The sequence below is a fragment of the Rattus rattus genome, chromosome 3 (assembly GCF_011064425.1).
Source record: "Rattus rattus isolate New Zealand chromosome 3, Rrattus_CSIRO_v1, whole genome shotgun sequence".
NCBI classification, from domain to species: Eukaryota; Metazoa; Chordata; class Mammalia; order Rodentia; family Muridae; genus Rattus; species Rattus rattus.
The window spans coordinates 169,199,406-169,224,163 of NC_046156.1; the positions used below are offsets into that span (position 1 = coordinate 169,199,406).

Below are 24,758 nucleotides of genomic sequence, written 5' to 3' on the forward strand. Positions count from 1 at the left end.
ATACATACATGTAGGCAACAATAATTAATGAAAACAGAAGCCATGAATTTGGAAAAGAATAAGGAATATAGGAAAAGGTTTGGAGCAAGGAAAAGGAACAGGGAATGATATAACTAATTATAATCTCAAAAAGCAAAAAATAATTTAAAAAAGTCAGTTGATGGGCGAGGTGGCCATTTTAAATTATTATTTTGACACAATGTAGAAGGAAGATTCAGGGAGGAATTGTCTAGATTGGGTTGGTCTAGGGGCATGCCTCTGAGGGCTTTTCTCGATCATGTTAATTGATATGGAATGAACCAGCAAGAAAAGTGGGCAGCACCCGCCCCTGGACTGTAGGACTAAGAGGAGACACTGAACAGAGCACAGCCTGTAAGTGCCTTTTGCTTTCTCTTAACTGTGGGCATAATGTGGTCAGTTTTTTCAAGCTCCGGTCACCATGACATCCCTGCTACTAATGGAGCATAACCTAGAGTTGTGAGGTAAACTGTCCCTTGTCCCTTACTTTGCTTTTGTCAGGGTATTTTATCACAGGAACAGAAGTGAAACTAAGGTAATGACCATCAATACAACACGACATTACTAACATTATCAAGGACACAAGGGCACCTGTGTGCCAGAGACTCTAATCTGCTAAATGGATAAAAATCATATTAAATTACTCTTGGAAGTTATGAAAAAAATGATTGATAAAGGGATTTTATAACTAAGTGCGCTGGGTGAGGGTGTCCAAAGTTAACAGCCCAGGAGCTGTAAGTAGAACACCCTCAGGGCCTCAGGTGTCATATAGGAATAGTTTTAAGTGACATCTTTTCTGGGGTTCAGCACATTATAAATAAGAACAGAGTAATATATTACTAGGATTCAACCATTGAAACCAGATTGAAGTTTGAAAGTGAGTTGAGCTTTAGGATATTATAATAAATTAGTCTGTACCTTCTAGTGCTCCACTGGAGCCAGCTTGCTTCATTTGCTAACGATCTAAAAATGTTGGCCCTGTGGATAGTGATTTAGAGGTAGGGATTTTTATTTTTATTATAAGTCTTTGGCTTTGGCTTTAATTTGAGAGATTTATCAATGACTTCATCTACTCTACTATCTCGATGAGTGACTACTAACTACTGAAGTCAGTTATATGTTCTTCCACTCTATCCTAAAGATCTTAAAGAGATTGGAAGTTTTCATTAAGAAATCCTGTGGATCATATTAACGTAGTAACTTGACCCCTTTAATAGTACAGATTCCATAATCTTAATTCACCTTAATCTGTAGGCATTTCTCCTTTTCTGCACTCAGTGGTGACGCATATTTATGGCAACCATCTGCCTACTTCTTGGATTGGCCAGATTGAGGGCTGTCTTATTTGGTGTCCTCTGTGTCCATAGTTCCCTTGTAGTGACCACTCTATTGACCTATGTAACATCAGGAATAGGTAGTTGAGCTGGAAGATGTTTGTTGACTGAGCCTCTGTGAATACTATCAAGCCCTTACCAAGGTAAGTGCTTTCTTTACCTTGAGGTAAAGTATTGTCCTAGGTACTCTGAGGACAGCCTAGTGCCTGTGCAGGCAGCTTTTGATGGGTAAGGAACGATGAGCCTTTTAAGTAAGACAAATAAAAGGAACAGAAGCTTAGGAGCAGGGATGCATTAGACACGGCTGGGTGGGGGCAATGAAGTCACAGCCCAAGTGGAAGAGTTATTTCGAAAGACATCTTTCTTATTTTGGAAACTTGCTCCTGCCCTGGCTGCCCAAATACCACCATGTGCGAGTTTCTCTAACCAGATCTCTGTATTCAGTCTCTTTCATGATTTCTCTTTGCCGCTTGCTCCACAAATATTGCTACTTCCAAGTTTCTCCTCTGGCTCCTTTCTCTCTAAACACATTGTGTGTATGTGTGTGTGTGTGTGTGTGTGTGTGTGTGTGTGTGTGTGTGTGTGTGTAGTGTAGCCTTCATCTATAGGCAGGGTGACTGTTTCCCTGTAGAAGATATCCAATGTGTGTGTGTCTGACTGCAACCCTGTCCCCTGAGTGGCAGGCAGGCTTCTACTCGTAGTTTCCCATTGGCACCTGGGCCTGAATGACATTCATCTACCTACTTTTTTGTTCCCCTGAAATGACTCCATTCAGAGCTCTGAAACCAAATGCAGAGGAGGAGGGAAGTCCAAGTCCAAAGAGCTTGTTCTGCATATCGAAGAGTATGGGAGGATAGGGGGTTGTAGTAGTCCCAGCACTTGAGAGTTCCAGGTGATGATGAATTGGACAGCCTTGCAAGCATCAGTGTCAGGAGCATCATTTCAGACACTGTGGGAACAAGGACAGTTAGATTCCCAGTTCCACAGACTGGATCAGTCAAGATGTATTTTTGAACAAGGTTCCCAGGTAAACTCTATGCATTCAAACATTGGAGAAACGTCACTTTGGAGTATGTAGCTGTGAGTGAGTTGAAGGGACCAGGGTAATGAAGACAGAACCCTGGAGTGAGTGGATCACACACGGGAACACTGAAGGAGCCACTGTGAGTGTAGAGACGGTGTGGAGGAAGAATGTGAGTCAGTACCAACCTCCCTGACTGTATTATAACACTCCTGACGCCCCTGCTCTCCTGATGTGCAAGTAGCAGCAGGGCACTCTGTTATGTGCTTACGAAGTCAAATTAAAGGAAGTGAGTCTTTCGTAGGAGTGGAATACATTAGCCTATTTATTTTGTAATGTTCAGTGCTTTTTGTACTTTCTCATTAACAAAAATTTGCCAGTGCCAAAATCACAATGATATTCTATTTTCTTTCAGACTTTATAAAAGTTTTAGACAGGATACTTATGTCTATGATTCATCTCAAGTGAGTCTTTGTATCTGCTGTGATTTGAGAGTCAAACCTCAATCTTTCCCCATTGTTTTCTGTAGTCCTGCCATGTGCTGAAAAGACTTGGTTTTCCCTGTTGAGATGTTTCAGTCTAATCCGGAAGACTGTGTGTGTGTGTATCTTAGATTATTTATTTTGTTCTACGGTTCTGATTATCTTTACACAAATCTCACTTTGTAGGCACATAATAATAATATTCTATGCCCCGAAGTTGCCAATAATTATTTAACTTTATCTATACATAATTTCCAAAATATAAAACACTGAGCTTCTTACGAAAGCAATGTTGGTTAATTCAGTTTTATTGGTTTGGTAGCAACCTTGATGGAAAAGATCTCGTAAACGACTATTTAGTCCTAATTCACTGATTGAGGTCACCAGCTGCAGTGCGAGCTTCCCTCCCAGTGTTGGTCTGGAAGCCTTGCCCTTAAGTGGTAGCTGTGGTACCCACATTACAGCCATCTCAGCCAACAGTGCCCAAAGGAGGCCTTTGAACAGTTAAAACACAGTGTGATTTATTGGTTTTATCATGGGAGAGGCCCTAAAATCCTTTCTTTGGACCCGTTTATTCCATTTCTATTCTGATTTTCAGATAGAATCTCACAATGTGGCCCAGACTGGCCTCAGGCATGTGAGCTTTAGCAATCTGGATCTTAGCCTCTTGAGTCACAGGGACTACGATTACACAATACCTTGTTTTACCCTCATTTTAAATATCACTGTAACAAATGTTGGGATTTCTTCCCCTCATTTACAGAACATTAGTGTTAGTAAATGGCCAAGATGATGGCATGCTAGAGGCAGGCACAAGTGAGCGCAGTGGGAAGTGGCAGGTGACACTTAGGTCAACTCAAGTGAATGAAGTTTCTGTATTAGATGCTGGCCCTTGGACCTACGAAAAGAGATGTACCTGTAATATAGCCGATATTCTCAGTCGCAGTGCAATGCCTAGGTACGCAGCCATGCAAATATGCAAAAGAGACTGCTGAGTGACAAGACTCAAATCTGTGCTAAGTGCAGCTGCCGTGGGAAGGAGGAGGTTTGGGTGAGAGCAAGTGTGAGTGGATGCGTGAAAGTAGGTTTATCTGTGAATGTGCTGGGAGGAAAAAGAAGACCTGCCTGAGGGAAGTGACAGGACCTGATAAAGGTACTACTTGCAAAGGGGCAGGTATGGAGGAGGAAGAGAGGGGTTGTGGAAAAACAGTATAAGATGCCAAGCTACTATAGGCTTAGGCTGACGGACAGAGGGAAGGGGAGATTACCAAACCGCAAGGCCTATAGCCATTGGAAAGAGCCTTTTGTGGTATTTGTGAAAGACAGCAGGTCCCGACATTCAACCTTTATCTCTTTCTGAGTTTGCTATCTCCCTCTTCCCTGGTCTCTCCTCTCTTCCTTTTCTGGTGTCTTAGTCACTGTCTTGCATGTCACCTGTCGTCTGAACCTGCCCTTCTGTTGAGTTTTGATTCATGTCTTCGACCATGTAAACATTCTCCCTTGAAAAGGACACAAATCGCATTGGTATTGCAGAGCCATATGGGGGTTCAGTCACTGGCTTTCCAGAGACATCTAGATGCATATAAGTGAGCTATCGAGGTTAAGGATAGATGTCACTCACAATGCAGTTCCCCATGTGAGCACCAAAAGTTTGTAAAAAGGCCATTGACACCTGTGCTGTGTTAGCCCTAGAGTCCTATTCATTGATGGCACTTCTACAGGAGACTTCCTGGATTGATTTCCTTGCCAGTGTTTGCTCATGTCAGTGAGTTTGACGTGCCAGTTATGAGGTCTATATTGTCATGATGAATGCCGACATAACTCTATGATCTCACAAAGACATATTTTTTTTCTAAACCCTTCTGCTCTAGGTGATGAGGGAGAAGAAATCCTCCTTCTGTTTATGATTTATTGGTTTTATCATGGGAGACAGCTATTCTTGTGGCTACATGATCAAAGATGCTTGCAAATCCAGCAACTTTGATACAAGGGTGGAGACAGTTCTCTGGGCAGCTCAGGATGGAGACAGTTTTCTGGGCAACTTAGGGGAAAATCCCACCCTGAAGTCAGTTGAGGAAGGAAGAGATCTTCCATCCTAGAAGCAAAAACAATATTTAGCTCCATTGTTGGTAAGATGTCCGACTTTCTCAGAATTCAGGGAAGGTTCAGTGTGTTTAGATTAACTTTCCCCAAGGCTAAAATACGTCAGCAAGCAATCAAGAGTCTAGGTCTGGCAAAGTGAGACTTCTCTTTATGAGACATTGGAGAGAGTGTGGTAGCCCTTGGAACATGGTGCTTTCCAGTGTTGCTGGGGTACAGACTTTGAATGTTATGACTTCTAGGGAAATTGAATGAAAACTAATAATACATAGAGTATGTTTCTGGAGGTAGACATGTATGTTTGCATATGTCTATACATGTGTGTAGAGGCCTGAGGTTGATGTCCGGCGCTCTGCATCTTATTCATTGAGGCAGAGTTTCCCGTTAAACCCAGAGCTTCCCCAAACAGTGTGTACAGCTGCTTCCGTCCTCCGAGCACTAGAATTACAGGTGAGCTGAACCACCATGCTCACTTGGCATTCACATGGGTTCTACAGATCTAAACTGGGGTCCTCACACTTCATAGCAAGCCCTCTATCCACTGAGTTGTCCTCTCAGTCCCAGCTAATATATATTTAAAGTATAAATTATAGAAGTGATGCGTTCAGTGTTTACCAAATGTAGAGTTATCTTGGGCTTTTGAGCTACCCATGCAGCATTGCCAAGCCACTCCTGATGCCTGCTGTCTTCAGCAGTGCATGGGACTCAGATAAGATCCACTTCCAAGGCCTCATTATGTCCGTTTGACAAAGTGATGCCGCCATTATTAGCTATGAAGGGAGAGAGCAGACCGCGGCTCATCTCCTACTTCTTGCTCCCTTTCCAAATGTCCACTTTTTTCTTATGTGATCTTCAGCCGAATGAGAGGTTAGAAGGCATGTCTTTTTCAGAGGATCTTGAGACATTAACACCCACAGCTTTCCTCATTTGCATCGGGAACCAACAGTTTGTGGTAAGGGAGATAGAACCACTGTGTGACATGCTTGGTTTCATGTGAATGCCACAAGCAAAACCCCAGGACGGTTCAGCTTGGCACTCCCCTTTGGGAGTTTTCTTCCAGCAGCCTTTACCTGAGAGCCTTGCATTTTTCCTGGTATCCAGGCACCCCCTTTACAGCTCTTTCTCATGGCACAGGGCATTTGAAGTAGGCTGCATGCTTTACTTATTCACAAGCATTGAGCAATTCATCTAAACGTGAATTTGCCTCCCCAGAGAGAAATGGGGGAAGATATTATGCAGTGTAACAGAGGGGGCCATGCGAGAAGGCCAACTGTTACCTATCCTAGGCTCATTTGAAAAAGGAAAAGGATGATCACTTTTATTCAGCTTTCTCCATGAGAGAGAATGTGGCTAACAGTGCTGGCAGACAAGAGGTCATGTCATGACTTCATGTGTAGAGCCTGTCTGCATGGGTCAGTGATGCTGCCGGTGGAGATTGCAAACAGCCATGTTTTCTTAATCCAACGTCTTCATTATCTGGCCCAGGAGCGGCTGCACTCAGGAATTTAAGAGCTCAGCAAATGATGCTATGGGAGGATTTTCCAGCTAAAAGGATGTTATGATGGCGGGTTTTGATTGCCATCAAGGATCTGGAATCTCAGAGGAGACAAGCTTCTGGGCACGTTATTTAGATTACATAAGTCTTCGGATATGCCTGTGAGGGGTTGTCTAATTGAAGTGGGAGAGGCCACACGAAAGGCAGCCTCCTTGGACTAGGATCCTGGGTTGCGTCAAAAGGAAGAAGCTAGCTTACACAAGCATTCACTGCTCTCTGTTTCCTAGTGACTTCAATGCAGTAGGACTAGCCTGCTCTGGTACTGCCACCAGGACTTAGCCTCCATGATTACTGTTCCCTTGACCTGTGAGGCAAAGTAAGCCTTTCTGCCTCTCTGTTCGTCTTGTCAGGGTACTTAGGTAACTAAAACAGACGGTGAACACTCAAACAAGTATCTAGTGAAGGGAATCCCATTTCCCGTGATTGGTAACAGTGTGATCTCCAAGCCAGGACCTCGAGGTTCAAGTGTTTTGTCCAGAGACAGGGAGGCACAACAAGTAATCTGGTTCCTTCTAGCTGGGAAGTCCAAAGGAAAGTGTTCCTAACACTACTTAATGCTGTCTTCCCCCCCCCTCATTGTTTTTCTCCTTAATTTGCACTTCCAATTTTCAGTGGCTGTAATGTGCTAATGGGCTTCCCTCCCACTAAAACCCATGTGTGAGAGTGAGAATGTTCTCCTTGAGAAAAGGCAGCATCAGGGGGTTTGCTTCTGACTGGGGGGTTTGTGAGGTAGGTGTGATGAAACCTCCTCCACAGAGCTTCAGTGGGGCCAGCATCCTTTCCGATAATTGTGGCAGGAGAGGGAGACACCTCGCCACTCTAAAGAGTAGAGAGGTAACTGTTGCAGTCTACTTGGAAATCAAGACAGGTTTCAGAACAGAGTCTATGTCCAGAGCCTATCTGTTCTGTTTGGTGTCAAACTCGTTAGGACAAAAACAATTCAAGTTCATCTTTCTTGGGCCGACGATTGTTCACTCCCATTGTAGGGGATGGGAGAATGCCTCAAGAAGGAAGGGATGGAAAGGGGTAGTTAGGTCTTGGTGCTAGGGTGTATGACCAGGCCCACCAATGGCCAGCATCAGTACGGTGTCTCTGGATGAGGATTTAGAGAGGAGGATAGAAGGAGGAAGAGGAAGAAGAGGAGGAAGAAGAAGAGAAGGAGGGAGAAGAAGAGGATAAGAAAGAGGAAGAAAAGGAGGAGGCAGACATAAATAAACAGGGTGAGGCCAGGAACTCACATCATATTTTAAGCAGGGATGCCACAGGTGGCCTAGCATCAGGAATTTGCAGAGCAATACATGCAAGAACAAAACTCAGGAAGACTGAGCAAAACAATGGTACTCCTCATGCAACATTATTTCCTACAGAATGGGCAACTTGATAGTGGCTAGGCCATTGAAGACCATGACTCCTTCTCTGGAAGCCAACAATTAGCAGCCAAGAGCTCTTCAGAAAGACATGGGAAGTCTAGTGCTCTCTTAGGGCACCTCCCTCCCTCACATGTTCCAACTAGGATTCCATGCCTTTCCCCTGTAGCAAGGTGATTTCTATAAAGGTATAAAAGAGAGGATAGACCTGTAGGGGAATCATGACCATGTCTTGAGAATTAAATTTAACGGCTAAACTCTACTTATTAAAATTCATCAGCCTGCAAGCTTTCTCAAGTCATGATGACTTCATGGTCTAAGTGAAAATTTGTGTTCCTTTGGAAAATTAAATTAGCATATTCGAGGCAGCTGAAAATTATCTTTGACTGGTAGATGTTATTTCTATAGCATTCTCTGCCTAAGAAAACAGCATCTTTGAGATGTAAGTTTGGCAGCTAAGAGTATGAACCCAAGGCAGTCATGGTCTCAGGAACTTCCGTGGGTGTTTCATTTTAATCCCCAGAAAATCTCTGTGAGGTGATCCGGTGCTAAAATAAGCTGTGTACTTCACAAATGAGGAATCTGGAGATTGAGGGATTGAGTGAGGAGTCCCAGTTAGGAGTGAGCCATAGATCCAACTAGTTGCCAACTACAAGATCTCTGTGACCTTGAACTTGTCCTATATACCCTGAAGGTCAGTGGCATAGACCAGCTTGGACAGAGCTATGCTTTTTACTTGGTAGCATTAGGATCATAGTGCTATAAGAGATCTGTCTGGGGCACCTGAGTGTGAATGAGCAGCCCTACTTTCCATCAAGAATAAAATGGGTCAATAAAAGAGGTTGCTTATTGGATACTGCTACTCGGAATTAGAAGCTAAGTAGAGTCCTTGGGTTTAAAACTCCTCATCTCTAGACAATCAGAGCAATAAAAGTTATCAGGGGTGATGGTGGCAGAAGCTGTTTGAAGTCCTTTACATTTCTTAACCTGCTATCAACCCCAGGAGGAAGGCACTGTTATTTCTTTAACTTTTGAGATGAGGAACTGAAGGCCCAGAATGATGTAGGCACACAGCTACAAAGGACAAAGCTGGAGCTGCCCAGGTTCTCGGCAAATCTGAAGTATTTGTTCCTATAATGCAAAACAGGACTCAAGGAGGGGTGGGGTGAGGACAAATGAAACTGGGTGTTGAGCTGCCCTCTGTGGGTGTGCCCATGAAAGAGGTGATGCCATTCATGAGTGTGTTTTCGAACAGGGAGACACCATCTGTGAATATGCTCTTGAGTTGGGCCATACAGAAGGTCAGTGAAGGCATTCTTCCTGTGGGTTCCTCTTTAGAAGAACTGGGCTGGCTGCTTCTTACATAAGCACCTCCCAGGTCCTCTGAGGAATGTCCAAGTCTTCCTGTAACCTTGGCTTTCTGTTCTTAACTCTGACTCTTGAGGTATGAATATTCTGTGCCTTTTGTACAGTTTGCAAATTATCCAGCATTTCAAGATGGCGGTGGATCATTTTACTCGGATTTATGTTGTAACGGTATAAATGTGGAAGCAGGACCCACCAAAGGGGACTTATAGTCTTTCTAAGGAGGAAATAATGCAGGTCATGGTATCAAGTGCCTACTAAGGACAGGCCACGTTCCCTGGGGAGGACTTTTGATCCCAGCAGTCTGAGTGTCTACTGGTTGTCTCCATGTGGTCTCATTCCTCTGGCCTCAACTCAGCAGAGCGGTTGCTGCTTTTAAGGGAGCAGTGGTCAGGATATGCTTTCGCCACATTATTCTATTCATAGTGTTTTTGCAAACCTTCCTCCCTTCCACTCACCTGCTCATTTTCAAAACTCAGTTCAGCTTTTGCTCCCACCATCGAGCTTCTCGCCGTCACCTTCCCAATCTATAATACTAACTGCTCTATTTTATGTCTTCTTACCGTATCCTGAAGAAGACTCTAGTGTATACTACGGAGAACATCATGTGGCCCACAAAACTAGTGATTTAACACTTGATATGCACCAAACGCTTTATGCTGTTGCGCCATGATTCTTGCAATTGCCCTTGAAGAAGGTTCTATACCATGTGCGTGGATACAGATGAAACAAAATGCAATGCGACACAGCAACTTCCCTAAGTTCAATGGCAGTGTTTCCATTTATTAAACCAAGGTTATGGAAATCAGAGAGACCTTACTGGAGCTAGAGATCAAATTGTACCAACCGTCAAGAATGCATCCATCTCTGTCCTTGGAGTCTGGCAGAGGGTGGAAAGAGAGATTGAGGGGTTACTGCCAATTCAGAAGACAGTATGGCCCCACTCCATAGGCAGGCAGAAAGCACTGTGTTCCCTTTTTGTATCTTCCGTACCTATAGGCAATGGACAACAGTTTTGATAAATATGAACACATGGATTTTGTTTTAATGTTTTGAGACAAGGTCTTGCCATGTGGCTGGCCTCAGACTCCTGACTTCTCTACCTCAGCTTGCCCTACTACTGTTCTGTGGGTGTCCTCCGCTTGAGAGTGTGGAGATCTTATGGGCTATGGAAGTTAGGGCAGACTTCACTGGGGAGTCAGACTCATGTTGAGTCTGACAGAAGATGTGGGTAGAAGGCTGGACGTGCATGGAAGGAAACTGTCAGAAGTTCCTGGAATGATAACCTGGACCACAGAACTGTTTCTTTGCCTTTGGTAATGCTTTGTTTGCTCTGTAAATTCCCATGTCAGGGTTTTTCCTACTCAGTCAGTGTTAGGAAACATAAGGCTTGGCCATTACTTTTGATGGCTCTGCCCGCTTCCACCGTGGATCTCACACTTCCAGACTCAGGTTGGACCACGGTGGTTGCTTGTATCATTGCTGGGTAGGAATCACCAGGGTCTCAGGCTCACCCAGTGGGTTTCCTTCGCAGGTGAACATGTTCGTTGAAGGCTTCCATGATGCCATCCTCCTCTATGTTCTGGCTTTACATGAAGTGCTCAGAGCTGGCTACAGCAAGAAGGACGGGGGGAAAATCATCCAGCAGACTTGGAACAGGACATTTGAAGGTAGGGATTCGGTTTCCATGGTTGCAGCACAGCAGCCAAATAAGCTGCTGCTTCTGTGAGCCCTGTCTGCTGGAACTAAGGCCCTTTCTAGAGTCTGTCTTTCTCCATTTAAAACATTTGTCTCATCTATATTACATCCCAACCACAGTTTCCTCCTCCTTTCCTCTCAGTTTCTCTCCCCACCTCCCTTCTTCCTCCAATCCACTCCTCCATTTCCCTTCGGAAAAGGGCAGGCCTCTCAGGGATATCAACACGGCGTATTAAGTCACACTAAGACTAGGCACCTCCCCTCATGTTTAAGGCTGCACAAGGCAACCTAGCAGGACAAAATGAGTACCAAAAGCATGCAAAAGAGTCATAGACTCTTACATAGTCCACAGCTCCCACTGTTAGGAGTCCTAAAGAAGACCAAGCTACATCAGAGACTTCATCCAGCGACTGGTGCAGAGACCCACAGCCAAACATTAGGAGGAGCTCGGAGAATCCTGTGGAAGAGGGGGAGGAAGGCTTGAAGGTGGCTGAGGGGTCAGTGACACCACAAGAAAACCCACAGAATCAACTAACCTGGGTTCACAGGGACCCAAAAGAGACTGAACCAATACTCAGGGAGCCTGTGTGAGTTTGACCTGGGCCCTCTATATATGCTACAGTTGTGTTGCTTTCTCCATTTTAAAAATAAGGATAAGTCAGTTCAAGTCACAGTCTTGTGAAAATAAGGTCAAATAATGCAATGCATGTAGACATGCTTTGAGAAAATTTTACTACAATAAAGATGGTCCTGTTGCTGCATATTTAAATAACAAGTACACTATGGTGTGTGTGTGTGTGTGTGTGTGTGTGTGTGTGTGTGTGTGTGTGTGTGTGAAAGCTCATGTCAGGTTTTATTTTGTTCTTCAACTTAGTTTTTGAGGCAATTTTGTATTGAATCAAGAGGTCACCGTTTGTCTAGACTGATTGGGCAGCAAGCCCCCGAGACCTGCCTGATTCTGCCTCTGTCAACACAAGGATTACAGCTATGAACTGTACATGGGACAAGAGTCTGAACTCAGGTCCTGATGCCTGCATAGTAAGCACTTTACCCATAGAACTGTCTACCTAGCCCCATGTACTTAAAAATCACATTTAACATAAGTGTTATTCACTACAGAAACACCAGTGTGGAAGATGTGCAGTCCGGCTTAGAAGAGTGTTAACATGGGTGTGGGCTCCTGTGATCAGACCATGTTGGTTTTAGTGGAATGCAGAAGAAGTCGTTTCCAACCTGGTGCTGAGAGCTGCAGCAGGTCCAGGCCCTCAGCTTTTATTTTACTTTCAAGACAGTGAATATTAGTTCCTGCTTTAAAAAAGCAAAACAGAAAAGTGTAAGAATAACTGCAACAAAAAGGACACCATCTCATCATTCCAACAACCTAGGTTGACATTTAAAAATGAGATCATGCTTGGCTAGGAAATTTAAACAGAACACAAATGTATAAAATGGAAAGTGAAAGCTTTGCTTCCCACCCCTGTCTCCCTTCTCAGTGCAATCTCTGTAACAGCCCTTTCCTAGATGACTCCGGAGGAGCGCTATGCTTTCTGATAGCATCGTTATATGCCCCATAGAACTTTTATCCAGCGGGTCTCACTGTCAACACCACTTTTCACTGTAGTTTTATTTATATTACTCTCTTATTTTTTTTTTTTGTATGTCAAAAAAATTCATACAGGCACTCACAGATCTAATACATTTTAAAATGAGAGATGTGGTTCTGCCTTATGGTTATATAATAATTTCCGTAATTCTTTTTGTTTATTTGTTTTGAGCCAGGGTCTTACTATGTAGTCCTAGCTGACCTGGAACTTGCTTATATGGAGCGGATTGGCCTTAAGCATGAGACATTCCTCCTGCCTCTGCTTCCAGAACACATGGATTACAGATGACCCCAGACCCAGCTCTAATCTCTCTCTGACTGGTGGATACCTCAGTTGTTACAGGTCTTGCCATTCTGCTATATGGTGGCATAGGATCTTACATCCTTGTTGAAGTTTTGTGTGACTATTTTTCACAGAGAACATTCCTAATGTGAAGGATTTTTAGATTTCAATGTATGTTGGTGTTTTATAAGGTGCAGTGACTATTGCCAAACTTACTTTTCTTTTGATCGGCTTCATTGATTCATTTACTACCAAAATGGCTTCTTTTTTAAATTAAAAAAAATTGAGGTTATAATTACATTTCTCCTTTTTTATTTCTCCCTCCAAACCCTCATGTATACCCTCCTGTTCTTCTTCACATTCATGCCTCCTTATATTCACTAGTTATTATATATATATATGTATATATATATGTGTATATATATGTGCATATATATACATATATATATATTCCTAAATACAACCTGTTCATGGTTGACTATTTGCCAAACATCTTACAGAAAATTCTGCTAATGTATATTTTTGTTAATAGTGTATATAAGACTTACCTCACTAACACTCCAAACTGGCCTGAGCTGGTTCCAAGAGCAGGCAGCAACTACATGTTCATTCACCCAATCTATTCAACAGGCACCTACGATGTAGCAGGCACTGTTCAAGGAACAGGAGATGAAGCACTGATGATGTAAAGATGGTGCCCACAGTCACTTTCTCTCATGTGCAAATATGTGTGTGCACAAGGGAAAAGGCAATAAACACATAGCCCCTTCCCAGCGCTCTAAAATAAGGTAGAGTAGGGAGATATAGAAAGGGGTGGGGTGGGATGCCGGTTTAGAGTGGCCAAGGAAAGGTCTGTGAACATGGCAGCAGAGTGGACCCCAGGGCAATGGGAGATGTCATTTTGTTTAGGACACTGTGCTGCAGAGGGAGCATCAGTTTCATTGTGGTCTGAGTGTATGTGGTAGGAGGTTGTCAACTGAGGAGCTGGGAGGTCTACGTGACTCATGTCTGAATATATGGGACGGTGTGGTAGGACCCAGTGTTCAAGATGCAATGGGACCAGACCCATGGACCTGGAAATCCTGCTGAAATAGAAAGTCTCTTAGTCTCTAGGGAGATGGTATGCCTTATGACTGCTCTGTGGCACATAACCTGTAGTTCGCTGGTGAGCATCTTCTGAGAACCATTAACACAGAGTGCAGACTCGGGAAACAGGAAGCCGGAGGGGCCATTCTTTCATTCCCCATTTTCTCTGGAAAAGGCTGAAAAGTAAGTTAACGGAAAAGCATCTATAGTTCTGCACCGTGCCAGCTCGTCCTGCGAGCCCTTTAGTGGGCTGGAGTCTGCTTATACTTACTCATGGAACTTCTCATTGAGAAGCGAAAACTTTCAATGACAAGAACAAAGCCAAGGGTACATTTGAGAGAGGAGTAGAGGGTGGTCCCCTCTATGTTCTGCGTTCTCAGCTCATCCACAGAGATTAAAGGGAGGGAGTGGAGCTCCAGATAGGGTTGTCCGGGTAGTAGCTATGGTAGTTACTGCTAACTTTCTATGGTATTTTCAGTGAATACCATGTTTTACTCTAGACAAGAGTGGCAACTTTCATTTTTCAGACAAGTAGTTGCTTGGGGTGAGTAAGCTCCCTGGATGAATTTGCTTTGCCTCTTCCTGCTTCAGCTGAGGGGCAGGAATCAAATCGGGTAATTCAGGGAGCATATTAGGACAAACAAGTTTCCCAGAAGTTGCGCACAATACACCAAGAACCTGGTGTATGGGGACACAACCTTGGTCAGGCACATCCCATTCTTAGCTATTACTCACTGCATGGTGCGGTCATTTGTTCTTGGTCTTCTGACAGCGGGATAGGAGCCAGAGGTGGGGATGCTGAAAGGCACCAGTGAAGGAGGTTGTTGAGAGGAGGGCAGGTGCCCACAATGGCTGGGATACAGTTTTGTTTAGAGCCAAGACATGCGCTAAATTTTCTCTTAACGCCATCTTGATGGTTCCATTTTAGGGCCAAGTCTACACAGTCAGTATGCACCAAGAGTATAAATAATTGCACAGTTGAGTCTAAAACTATAACCTTATGTGTCCAAAAGGTAAAGATTAATGCCAAGGTAAGTTTGTATTTGAATGGATTGGAATCTATTTTATTTGCTAAAAAATAGTGCATTTGAAGGTAGCCCCTCAAAGAACTCTAGGGTAGATGTGTGAAGAAAAACTCAAACCTCCCTAATGTTAAAAACAATTTTAATTTTGGTGGTTGCTGTAAGTGACCATTAAGTTGTTAGGAGAAAAAAATTACCTTGGATGTTATTTGACAAAATTGGATTTTATTGCCATGAAACCTATGATCAACTCTGAAGACCTTCAATAAATGGTCCAAGAAGAAGCCGTATTTCCTCTGGGTGAGAGGTCAGGGGGACAAAGTAAACAGGACTGTGGCACAGAACACAAGCTCCACTCTAGGCAAACAGAAACTGGGGTAGAGAGAGTCACTGCTGATACATAGGAAAATTCTGCGCCCAGCCTGACAATTTCACCTTCTGCTCGATACTCTCAGGTGAAGTCTCACTTTGCAAAGCAGCCACCCCAAGAGTTCTCACCCTATTTCCTGGCAGAATTGCAATAACTTAGAGATGTAATGAGGTCTTGGATTACTAGGGCCACTTCACCTTATAAAATACGCTGCAAAACATTCAGCAGGACACAGCTTCCCTAACACCTCTGAACAGATGACAAGTGATTTCGGACAGCCACAATATTTGGAGAAGAAACTCTCTCTCTATCTAATCTATCTATCTATCTATCTATCTATCTATCTATCTATCTATCTATCTATCTATCTATCTATCTATGTATATACATATATTCATATGTACACATGTATGTACAAACTATATGTATATAATTTGAAGTTTTATAAGCCCCCAAAGATACACAATATGATAATAGGTCTATCTTTTGTAACCTGCTTGCATGAAGAAGACAAAAAATGTAGACGAATGGCACCTCCATTCTGTTTCCAGCAAAGCAAGCCAAAGTCCGGAAAAATCAGTGGACCTTCAAACCACAGCCCAAAGGACAGTAAACCCAAAAGACTGCCTCTCCAAACCACACAAGAGGATGGAACTTTCCCCTGGGATACTTCTCAGCAGACACTCTTTCTACTGGGGCAGTCATTACTTCTGGAGAGAACCAAATTCATTGAAGCACCAATTAAGAACAATATGGAATTCTCCCACAAAGAAAACGAATGGCTTTTGTTTAATAAGAACATGGCCCGATATACACATCCTACTACTTAGTGAAGGAAGACAAAGTAACAGACTATTTATTATCAGCCATTGTTCTCTGGTGGCCTTTTGGGGATTGGCCGCTGTGAGTACCCATCATTGCTGATCAGGGTGGGTGGGTCCTCTGTGTTCTGGATGATCTGCTCCAGCTTCATATCTCACTGGCTCTGATTATAAACCCAGACGTCCTTCATTAAAAACCTCACAGTTCTTTGGTTCTTTTCTTGCCTCGGGGTCTTTGTAAACCAAACTAGGTCAGTCACTTAGACTTCTTGATAGTGAGATGAATCATAGGTTTCTTCCTGTGTACTTTCCAGGGACTTTTATAATTTTTACTCTTTTACTGAAGTCCATCTTGATGTGCTGAGTTGTCCAGAGTGATTGAGGATGGCCAAGTGCTTTCTGTGATATTGAAAGCACAGTAGTGATACCGGTAACTTTAAAATATCACCCTTCATTCCCAGATCTCAAGTTCAAAATCCCCAAATCAAGTGTCCGATGGAAACTTCCTTATAATGGATGTTTGTTCCATGCAAAACAGTTATTTAAAATATCATATTAAGATTACCTTCTGGCTATGTGTGCAAGTGTATACGAAGCTTTATTGTGTTTAGACTTGTGTCCTACCCGAAAGGTGTATGCATATTCAAACAACTGAAAACATCTGAAATCTGCAACACTTCTGGTCCAAGTACTTCAGCTGTAGGATACCCAACCTGTAGGAGTAATAGCAGTAGGGGAACTGGAAGAAGAAAACAGCTGGTTTCACTTAGGTATTTGTTGGACATGCCTCGAGTGTTTTATCTCATGCAAATATCTCTACATCCTCTTGGTGGGAACATGATCCTGTTTATGTCAGTTGTAGAGAGGCTCAGGGGATCAATACCTTATTTTATTTGTGTGTGTGTGTGTGTGTGTGTGTGTGTGTGTTTGTATGCATGTGTGTATCTATACATGTGCTACAGTATGGATGTATAAGTTACTTTGCTCCTTCTACCACGTGAGTCCCAGAGATCAAACCTCTGTCCAGTCTGGTGGCAAGCACCTTAACCCCATTCACTGGCCCCTCTTTCACTGGACTTGAGTGCTCTGTCTAGGACCCTCCTTCAGCAAAGAATCCATCTGCTCTAACTTAACCTCTGCGGCAATGTTAACTCAGCCCCCAGGAATCTTTCAGATAATGTTAAGATAACCAATAAATGAATACACATTAGGCAATGCTCTTTAAACATTAGCTCCAGAGACTCAGCAACCAGGCCTCCAGCTTTCCTGGGTGTTGATGCAGCCTGTATGAAAAACACTCACTGAATCCTAGGCCCGACTGATTTTCTTCATAAGAGTTATCCAATAAGTCACATCAACCTATGTGTGATAAGACATCTTTACTTCTCTGCTACTTCTTAGGGAATAAAAAAATCAAAATTCTAGAATGAACACGTTGCTTCAGCACTGGCCTTAATTCATTTTTTTTTTTAAAAGTATTCCCCAAAGATCATTTATTTCTTTTTCTTTTCTTTTCTAAATGGAGAAATGTTAAGAATTTAGGAATGCAGACACAGATGAAATTACAATGTCTTTCCAAATGCCAACAAAAATGCTCCCAGTCTGATGTGATTCCCTGTGGCATGAATTTGTTTTTTAAAAAATCCCATTAATTCATTTTCTTGGCAGGCAGAGGCTCCCTAAGTCTCTAACTCAGAGTTCTTTACCTCTTCTGTAGGTATCGCTGGGCAGGTGTCCATAGATGCCAATGGGGATCGGTATGGAGACTTCTCTGTGGTTGCCATGACTGATACAGAAGCAGGTACCCAGGAGGTAAGAGAAGGTTCTGCTTTGTTGAGTCTCGCAAGTGGGGACTCCGAGAGTGCATTTGTCCTGGTGTCCAAAGCACACTTCAAATAAGAATGAGTCTTTCCATGGAGTGAAAGCTCACTGTTGGTTGAGGGCTCAGACAGAAGGCAGGACATGGTGCCATGTGTGTTGTTGGTAGAGAAACCCTACCTCTCAATGGTCAAGAGTCTCTCCTCAGTCCTGTGTAATAAGGACATCCGTCGACAGAGGAAGTGCAACTTAACATGCCTCTTACATTTCTGGATTTCTTTTTCTAGTGTTGTTACAGATTTTCAGGTGTTACTATTTCAAAAGATGGTGGAGTCTCAGGACAGAGAAGTCTGTCATGTAAGGAAGACAAGCCTCTGATGGTCACTGGGGGCAGGGGCTCTAACATGGGAAATGTAGTATTTTCCTCACTGGTCTTCTGACATTGTTAGAGCCATACAAAATGAGATCTAGAAAAGTAACACATGACCTCTAATGGACAAAGAAATAGAGAAAGAAATAAGTATTAAATAAATATTCAGTATTTCTACTGAAAATGTACTTTTCAGCAGATAACGAAGTGTGCTCTGTTTCCTTGGGAGGTCATCACTCTTGTTGCCTTTGTGGACACAGACATGTGGGACTTGCCGTTTTCCTCTCTGTAGGGGTAGTCTAGCCTTTGGTGATGGAACAGGAGTCCTCTCACTATGTTCACCGAATGACTTCATATCCCACCCCACCCCTTTCCCCAAGTTCTGGGTCTCATCTGCAGTCCAGCTTCCCTCTCTGGAGAAGGTGGGAAGTGATAACCCATCTCATCTCATTGTGAGGTTGCAGTACACTGGGTTTGCTCAGCACATAGCAGTAACAGTCCTATTTCAGGAAGACCTAGGATTGTTTTGACCATGACCAGATATAGCCTATGAGGGCCTGGTATGGCTCAGTCAGGAGGGAGGAGAAATCTCACAGGCCACCCAGGAGACTCCTTAGAAACTGTGGGCGACAAGGCACTGCCAGTTCAGCTTGCGTGACTGATCTACTAGTCATGTAACTGGATCTGACCCTACAATTATGTCATGAATGAGTGGTGATTTTCCAGGGGTCTAAGGTGACAGCTGAAACAGTCCAACCTGATAATGGCAGAGCATAAGAAATGACTTTATCAGAGATGAATGCGACCTCTAAAGAGGCAGTGATCGAAGGAGGGTCAGAGAGTTCTAAATTTGTAAAAATTGCATTTATTTATGTATTTATATATCTATGTATCTATTTGTGTGTGTGTGTGTGTGTGTGTGTGTGTGTGTGTGTGTGTGTGTGTGTGTGTGTAGATCAGACAACAATTTGTAGGAGTCAGTTATCTTATTCCAACATGTGTGTCCTGGGGATCAAATTTAGGTCCTAAGGCTTGGTGACAAAGGCTCCTAAGTTACCTTGTTGTCACCCTAAATCCCTAAATATATATGTGTGTATTGTGTATATCTATCCATCTATCAATCTATCAGTCTATCAGTCTATCTATCTATCTATCTATCTATCTATCTATCTATCTATCTATCTACATACAGTTTAACTGAAGAATGTGGGCTGTGTACCTGTTACATACTTAACTTGAGTATGTATGTAGCAGCATTGATTCTGTCTCATTTTCTAAGGAAAACGGGCCTAAAACATGGCTGACAGTGTGAACTGCCTATGGAAGGCCAGACAAGGCCCTAAGGGATGAGGAAGGGGAAAACCTCTAAATTTATAGATTATTGTTTCATAGGGAAATTAAAAATCTGCCCTTCCCACTTTGCAGTACCAACTGATGAATACCGAGGGCCAGCATTGGTAGGCTGTGACCTCCAGATGGACCTCAGGTGGCACTGTCTGTTGTGTCCACACCTTTCTAAGCCTACATGACTTGGATTTCTTCCATGCCAGGAGGAGCCACTGCGGCAGTCACAGGGTGCACAGTAGGGGAACACTTCTCGCATTTCTTGCTTTTCTGAAGCTCTTGCTGTCAATTCCTGAAGGTGGTGATGTGCAGACGCAGCCTGTGTAGATCAGGCCCTGTGCTTTGGAGCGTGCCTGCAAGGCTGTGCACTTTGTGCCTCCTTTGGGGACAGGTACCTTTGGTCTTACCTTTTGTCCATCTGACTTTTGTCTTTCTGTAGGTCATTGGTGATTACTTTGGAAAGGAAGGCCGGTTCAAAATGCGATCCAATGTCAAATATCCTTGGGGCTCTTTGAAATTGAGAATAGATGAAACCAGAATTGTGGAGCACACCAACAGCTCTCCTTGCAAATCATGTAAGTTCAGAGACTTAATTTACTGTCCTTCTCCAGTTCCAGGATCATGTGAGTCTGGAACATGTTTCTCTCAAGAACTCATGTTCTGAAAGCTCCCATGCATTTTTCTGATACCTTCAAACCCATGGAAACAACTCACAAATGGCTGACCCTCCTCTTTTATTAGAACCTTCCACGTTTCTTTCATTTATTCTTTCCTTCCAAATGGTAGGATATTCTGCCTGGATTTATACTCACAATACATTCTCTTAGTTATTAGAGGTTTCCACTTTTAGGAAAAATAGAAATGTTATTAGCTGTCTCTTGTTCAACTCTTGTAAGAAATTTCATTATTGGTTTCAAAGTTCACAGTTGACCTCCAAATCTTTAGGACAGGACAGAATGCTCTTAAATGCTTTACAACTTCCAAAGTGGCAAATAAGTATTGAACACACACACACACACACACACACACACACACACACACACACACACACACACACTCCCACCAAATTATTCATATTATTCTGGGTGCAGATAGAGAAGCAAGTTTTTTTTTTTTTTTTTTTTTTGAATAGCACAGCAAAAGGGACGGTTTAGGAGGTGATTGTCTTTGAGGGGCTTTGTAATTATGAATAAGAACAAATGATGTCAATCTTTCAGGCCAGTTAGTGATGTTAAGTGAATATATGAATGGCCATTATGTCTCAGGACCATATTTGAATGATGGGGAATTTTTATCCATGTGATAATTATGAGAAAGAATTAAGGAGAAAGCGTGTTGACCATATAATTGCCAGGTCTGGATCCCAAAGCTCACTTTCCTTCTTGCCAATTTGGGGACCCTAGTAGACTCCCTTCAACCCGCTAACTCTCACATTTCCCACATGTAAAGGGAATTTCCCCAGCTGTCACCTGAAGAGCCAAGGAGCCCATGCACTGCAAGCTTATTCTAAACTCTGAAAGGAAAACAGCTGTTGATTTTTTGGGACCTGAGATCCTACTGAGAAGGATTTAAGGTTTACATTTTCACAAAGCTATATAGGACATTTGGGATGGAACTCTGGCTCTGGTGAGAGAACATCTAAAAACAGAACACTGACCCAGTGCAATTTCCCCCGGACTTTTGAAGTGTCACCATTGAAGTGTCACTGTCACCCACCTGAGGGAGACAAGTGCGGGCCAGCGCCTCTGTCCATCCATGCATCTTCGACTTTAAACTCAAAACCAGCATGGATATGTCTGAGATCTTCAGTGTGCAGCTTTCATCAAGTGCATCCTGAGCCTGTCTCTTTCTCCATCTTTTATTCTCTTTAACTATCTTTTCCCCCATCCCCTTTGCTCCCTCCATGCTCCTCCCCTGTCACAGATCTTGCTATGTGGTTCAGGCTGCCCTCAAACTTGAGAGCCTTCTGCCTCATCTTCCCAAGTGCTAGGATGACTGGTGTTTGTCCCGGGTCCAACTTTGAACTTGTTCTGATCTTGGTCTGTTCACTCTCACGTCACAGTGCGTTTATTTAGTATTTTCTGAAAACCTTTTCTCAGAACATTAGACATACATATTTTACATTATATATTCCATATAATATATAAATATTCTATATAAATCATGTACAATATGTTACCATATATATTATACATATATCGCAAAGAGGAAAATTAGTTTCAAATGGGAGATGAACAAAAATCAAATGTACTTTTACTCATTTCTCAAAATGAGCTCTGATTATTGATGTTTCTTTTCAAGCAGGTGGCCTAGAAGAATCAGCAGTGACAGGAATTGTTGTGGGGGCCCTACTAGGTGCTGGTTTGCTAATGGCCTTCTACTTTTTCAGGTAGGGACTGTTTATGGAGTTAAAATTCACTCTGCCCCCTTTTGCCTTTGTCTCCTGTCTTTGTATAACGCTCCCTGTGATTGGCCCACACCCTTCTTTTAAACAAGAAGGATGACGGTTAAATTACTAAAGCGGTTCTTTGGCTTCATCTTGGGTTTGGCAGGCAGTGAGTTTTGGATTCCTATGGCACTTGCTAGAAAGTGGTTGGGATCCCTGGATCATTGATCCATTTTTGAGAGTCCCTTCGACCTATCAAATACAATCACAAAGAGGAGATCTGGACAAAGAATGAACTTCCTATTCTCAGGCTTCCTTTGATTTAGAACAAGTTCCCTTGAAAGGAGCTCCCAGTGGTCTGTGATCCCAGCCTGCAGTGTGTCCTGTATTTGGAGAAGTCACATTCTTAGCTGTTGTTGTGGCTTAACGTCAAGGCTCATAAACTTACAATGTACACATGTGTGCAAGATTTCAGTCCTTTGCTGCAGTGACGGTGACCCATCCTGTTGTCATCTTCGGTAGTTTAATTCATGGGTCATTATAAATCGTCATGGTTTATTTGTAATGTTTCTTCATTTTTGCATGGAGATGTATGTCCGAGTGTATGTAGCTCTTTGTGGGAACAATCGCGTTCCTGTCCCTTTAGTCACAGTACACTTAGTCTGATCTTTATCTGGGGTCATATCCTGGGAGTCAAGCTGAGATTCTGGGGCAGAATAGATAAGGCTCCTAGGAAGAAGGGGAAGGCTTGTCCTCTGGCATTTCAGAAAGCATGCCAATTTTCCTCCCTGAATAAGGACATGATGCCTTGGGGGCACACTACTTTAATCTCCAACCAGGGTTTCATATTGTGTCACTAGTCATTTATCAAACCTAACCCAGATGTCCCTGGAGGGCACTCTTTGTAAGAGGAACCATAGTATTTTATAGTCAAGTGAGGTTTTATTATTACATTTGTTTTGCCTTTACCCAGGAAGAAATACAGAATAACCATTGAGAGGCGAAGTCACCAAGAAGAAAGCAACATTGGGAAACATCGAGAGCTGCGGGAAGATTCCATCAGATCACATTTTTCGGTGGCTTAAAAGAAATGCCCCCCTCGCTTTGTCTGCTTGAGATTCCTTAAAGAGATAGTTGAAGGACAGACATCAACGGAACAGAAAGGGTGTTCTTGGAGAATTCATTCTTTTAAGCAGTAGTCATTTCATTTTAAATTTTCTTTAGAAGCTCAGGAATGATTATTAATCACTATCTGCCTTCTGGTCTTTCATCTCATGGCAAACAGATAGAATTATATAATGTAATCCTGTTAAGTGTTCTGGCTGCTGGAGGGGCATCGGAGTAGATTTATGTCTCGAAAGTCTGGAGTCACCATATCTTGATTGCTTTGGGGGCATTTCACACAAGGTTATAAAAATGTGGTTTTTCCGAAATGAAATGTTTTGTAGCTAGAATAAAACAATTTTTACAAGTAGAATATTCTTGGAAAGAATTTAACACCCAATAAGAGGACAAAGGAATGAGAGAAATCTCAAGGCTGGGAATGCATGCCCCTCTCTCTGGAGTTGGGGAACAGGTTTGTGGTTGCCGAGGGCTTTGTCCAACGTCCACATTCAGGTCTGACTTCACATCTCAAGAAAGGATCCTCCCTGTCTCTCTTAGTGTCTCATCAAAGCTACTCTGGAAATCTGTAAATACTAGTGAGTTAGGTGGATTTATATAAAAAAAAATCAGTCTAAAACGTTTCTTTTATGATGTAAAAAAAAGCCCTACTTCATACTAACATTTTATTTTTAAGTATTTTAATCTTATATTTTGGTATTAGAAATGTGTCTATTTTTTCATTTTGAAGATTAAATTTCACTTATATTTTAAGAGCATGGAGGAGGCGTGTGACAAATCTGTGGTGAGGGAGGACTGGTTCTCTTTTTCTCTGCTGTTCTCTTTCCCTTGGCTGTGGCTAAACTAACGGCTGCTCTGACTGAAGATGGGGAGAAGTCTGTTGAGCTTACGGACTCTGAAGGGATAGATTGATGTTAAGCTGTTGTTCATTTTCGACCGCTTTAAAATGTACGTTATTGGAGGGCTACATCCCTTCTGAACTATGGTCAAATGATGCACTTCAAAACCAGTAGACTTCAGCAGAATCTATAAAGAAACACAACCCCTTTCCCTCCAGAACAAGCAGACAGTGAGAATTCGACAGCAAGATACAGTGATGATACATTTTTAAAAACTGCACACAATTTATCAAAATCTGAGGTGATGATTTTGATTAAAAAAGAGAACGTTGATAGGTGCTGTGTCCTTTTAACCTCATAGAGTTTTGCAGCCACCACAAATCACCCATAGCTTGGACAGTGATCTAGGACAGACAAGGGCAGCATGGCCAGGACTGAGAGCCAACCTTTGCTGGGTATCGGCTTTGCGCTCGGTTCTGTGTGCGGAGGTTTAAATTTGGGTTCCTGGTTTATCATTCGAGGAGAGAACAAGGGGACAGTCTTGTAATTACGCTTCTCTTGGTAACATTTTTGAGCATCTGAAACCCAGTTTGAAGGGGAGGAATTAAGTAACCCCTTGGATATCCATTCAGTTTAACTGTAGAGAAAGCCACGCAAGCGCAGCAAGCTCTGAAAGCTAGCTCCCCGGGGAAGGAGTGTGTCACATCTCATTCTCTCGGTTAAGTCAAAGTGAATGCCCTGCCTCTGTGAGGGG

At 42.8% G+C, this 24,758-nt stretch overlaps 1 protein-coding gene across 2 annotated transcripts in view; it reads left to right on the forward strand.

Annotated features, from left to right (window-relative positions):
• The window catches only part of Npr3 (natriuretic peptide receptor 3), a 60,450-nt gene extending 36,527 nt beyond the window's left edge, over positions 1–23,923 (forward strand). Inside the window, exons 4-8 of one of the 2 annotated variants that reach the window (XM_032898772.1) lie at positions 10,777–10,912; positions 17,843–17,937; positions 20,097–20,232; positions 21,959–22,046; positions 23,017–23,923. In XM_032898772.1, coding sequence (XP_032754663.1) covers positions 10,777–10,912; positions 17,843–17,937; positions 20,097–20,232; positions 21,959–22,046; positions 23,017–23,128 — 567 coding nt within the window. In that variant the 3' untranslated portion in view covers positions 23,129–23,923. The remainder of the gene's footprint in view (positions 1–10,776; positions 10,913–17,842; positions 17,938–20,096; positions 20,233–21,958; positions 22,047–23,016) is intronic. The other variant, XM_032898773.1, reaches the window with a different exon arrangement.
• The last annotated feature ends 835 nt before the right edge of the window (positions 23,924–24,758 follow it).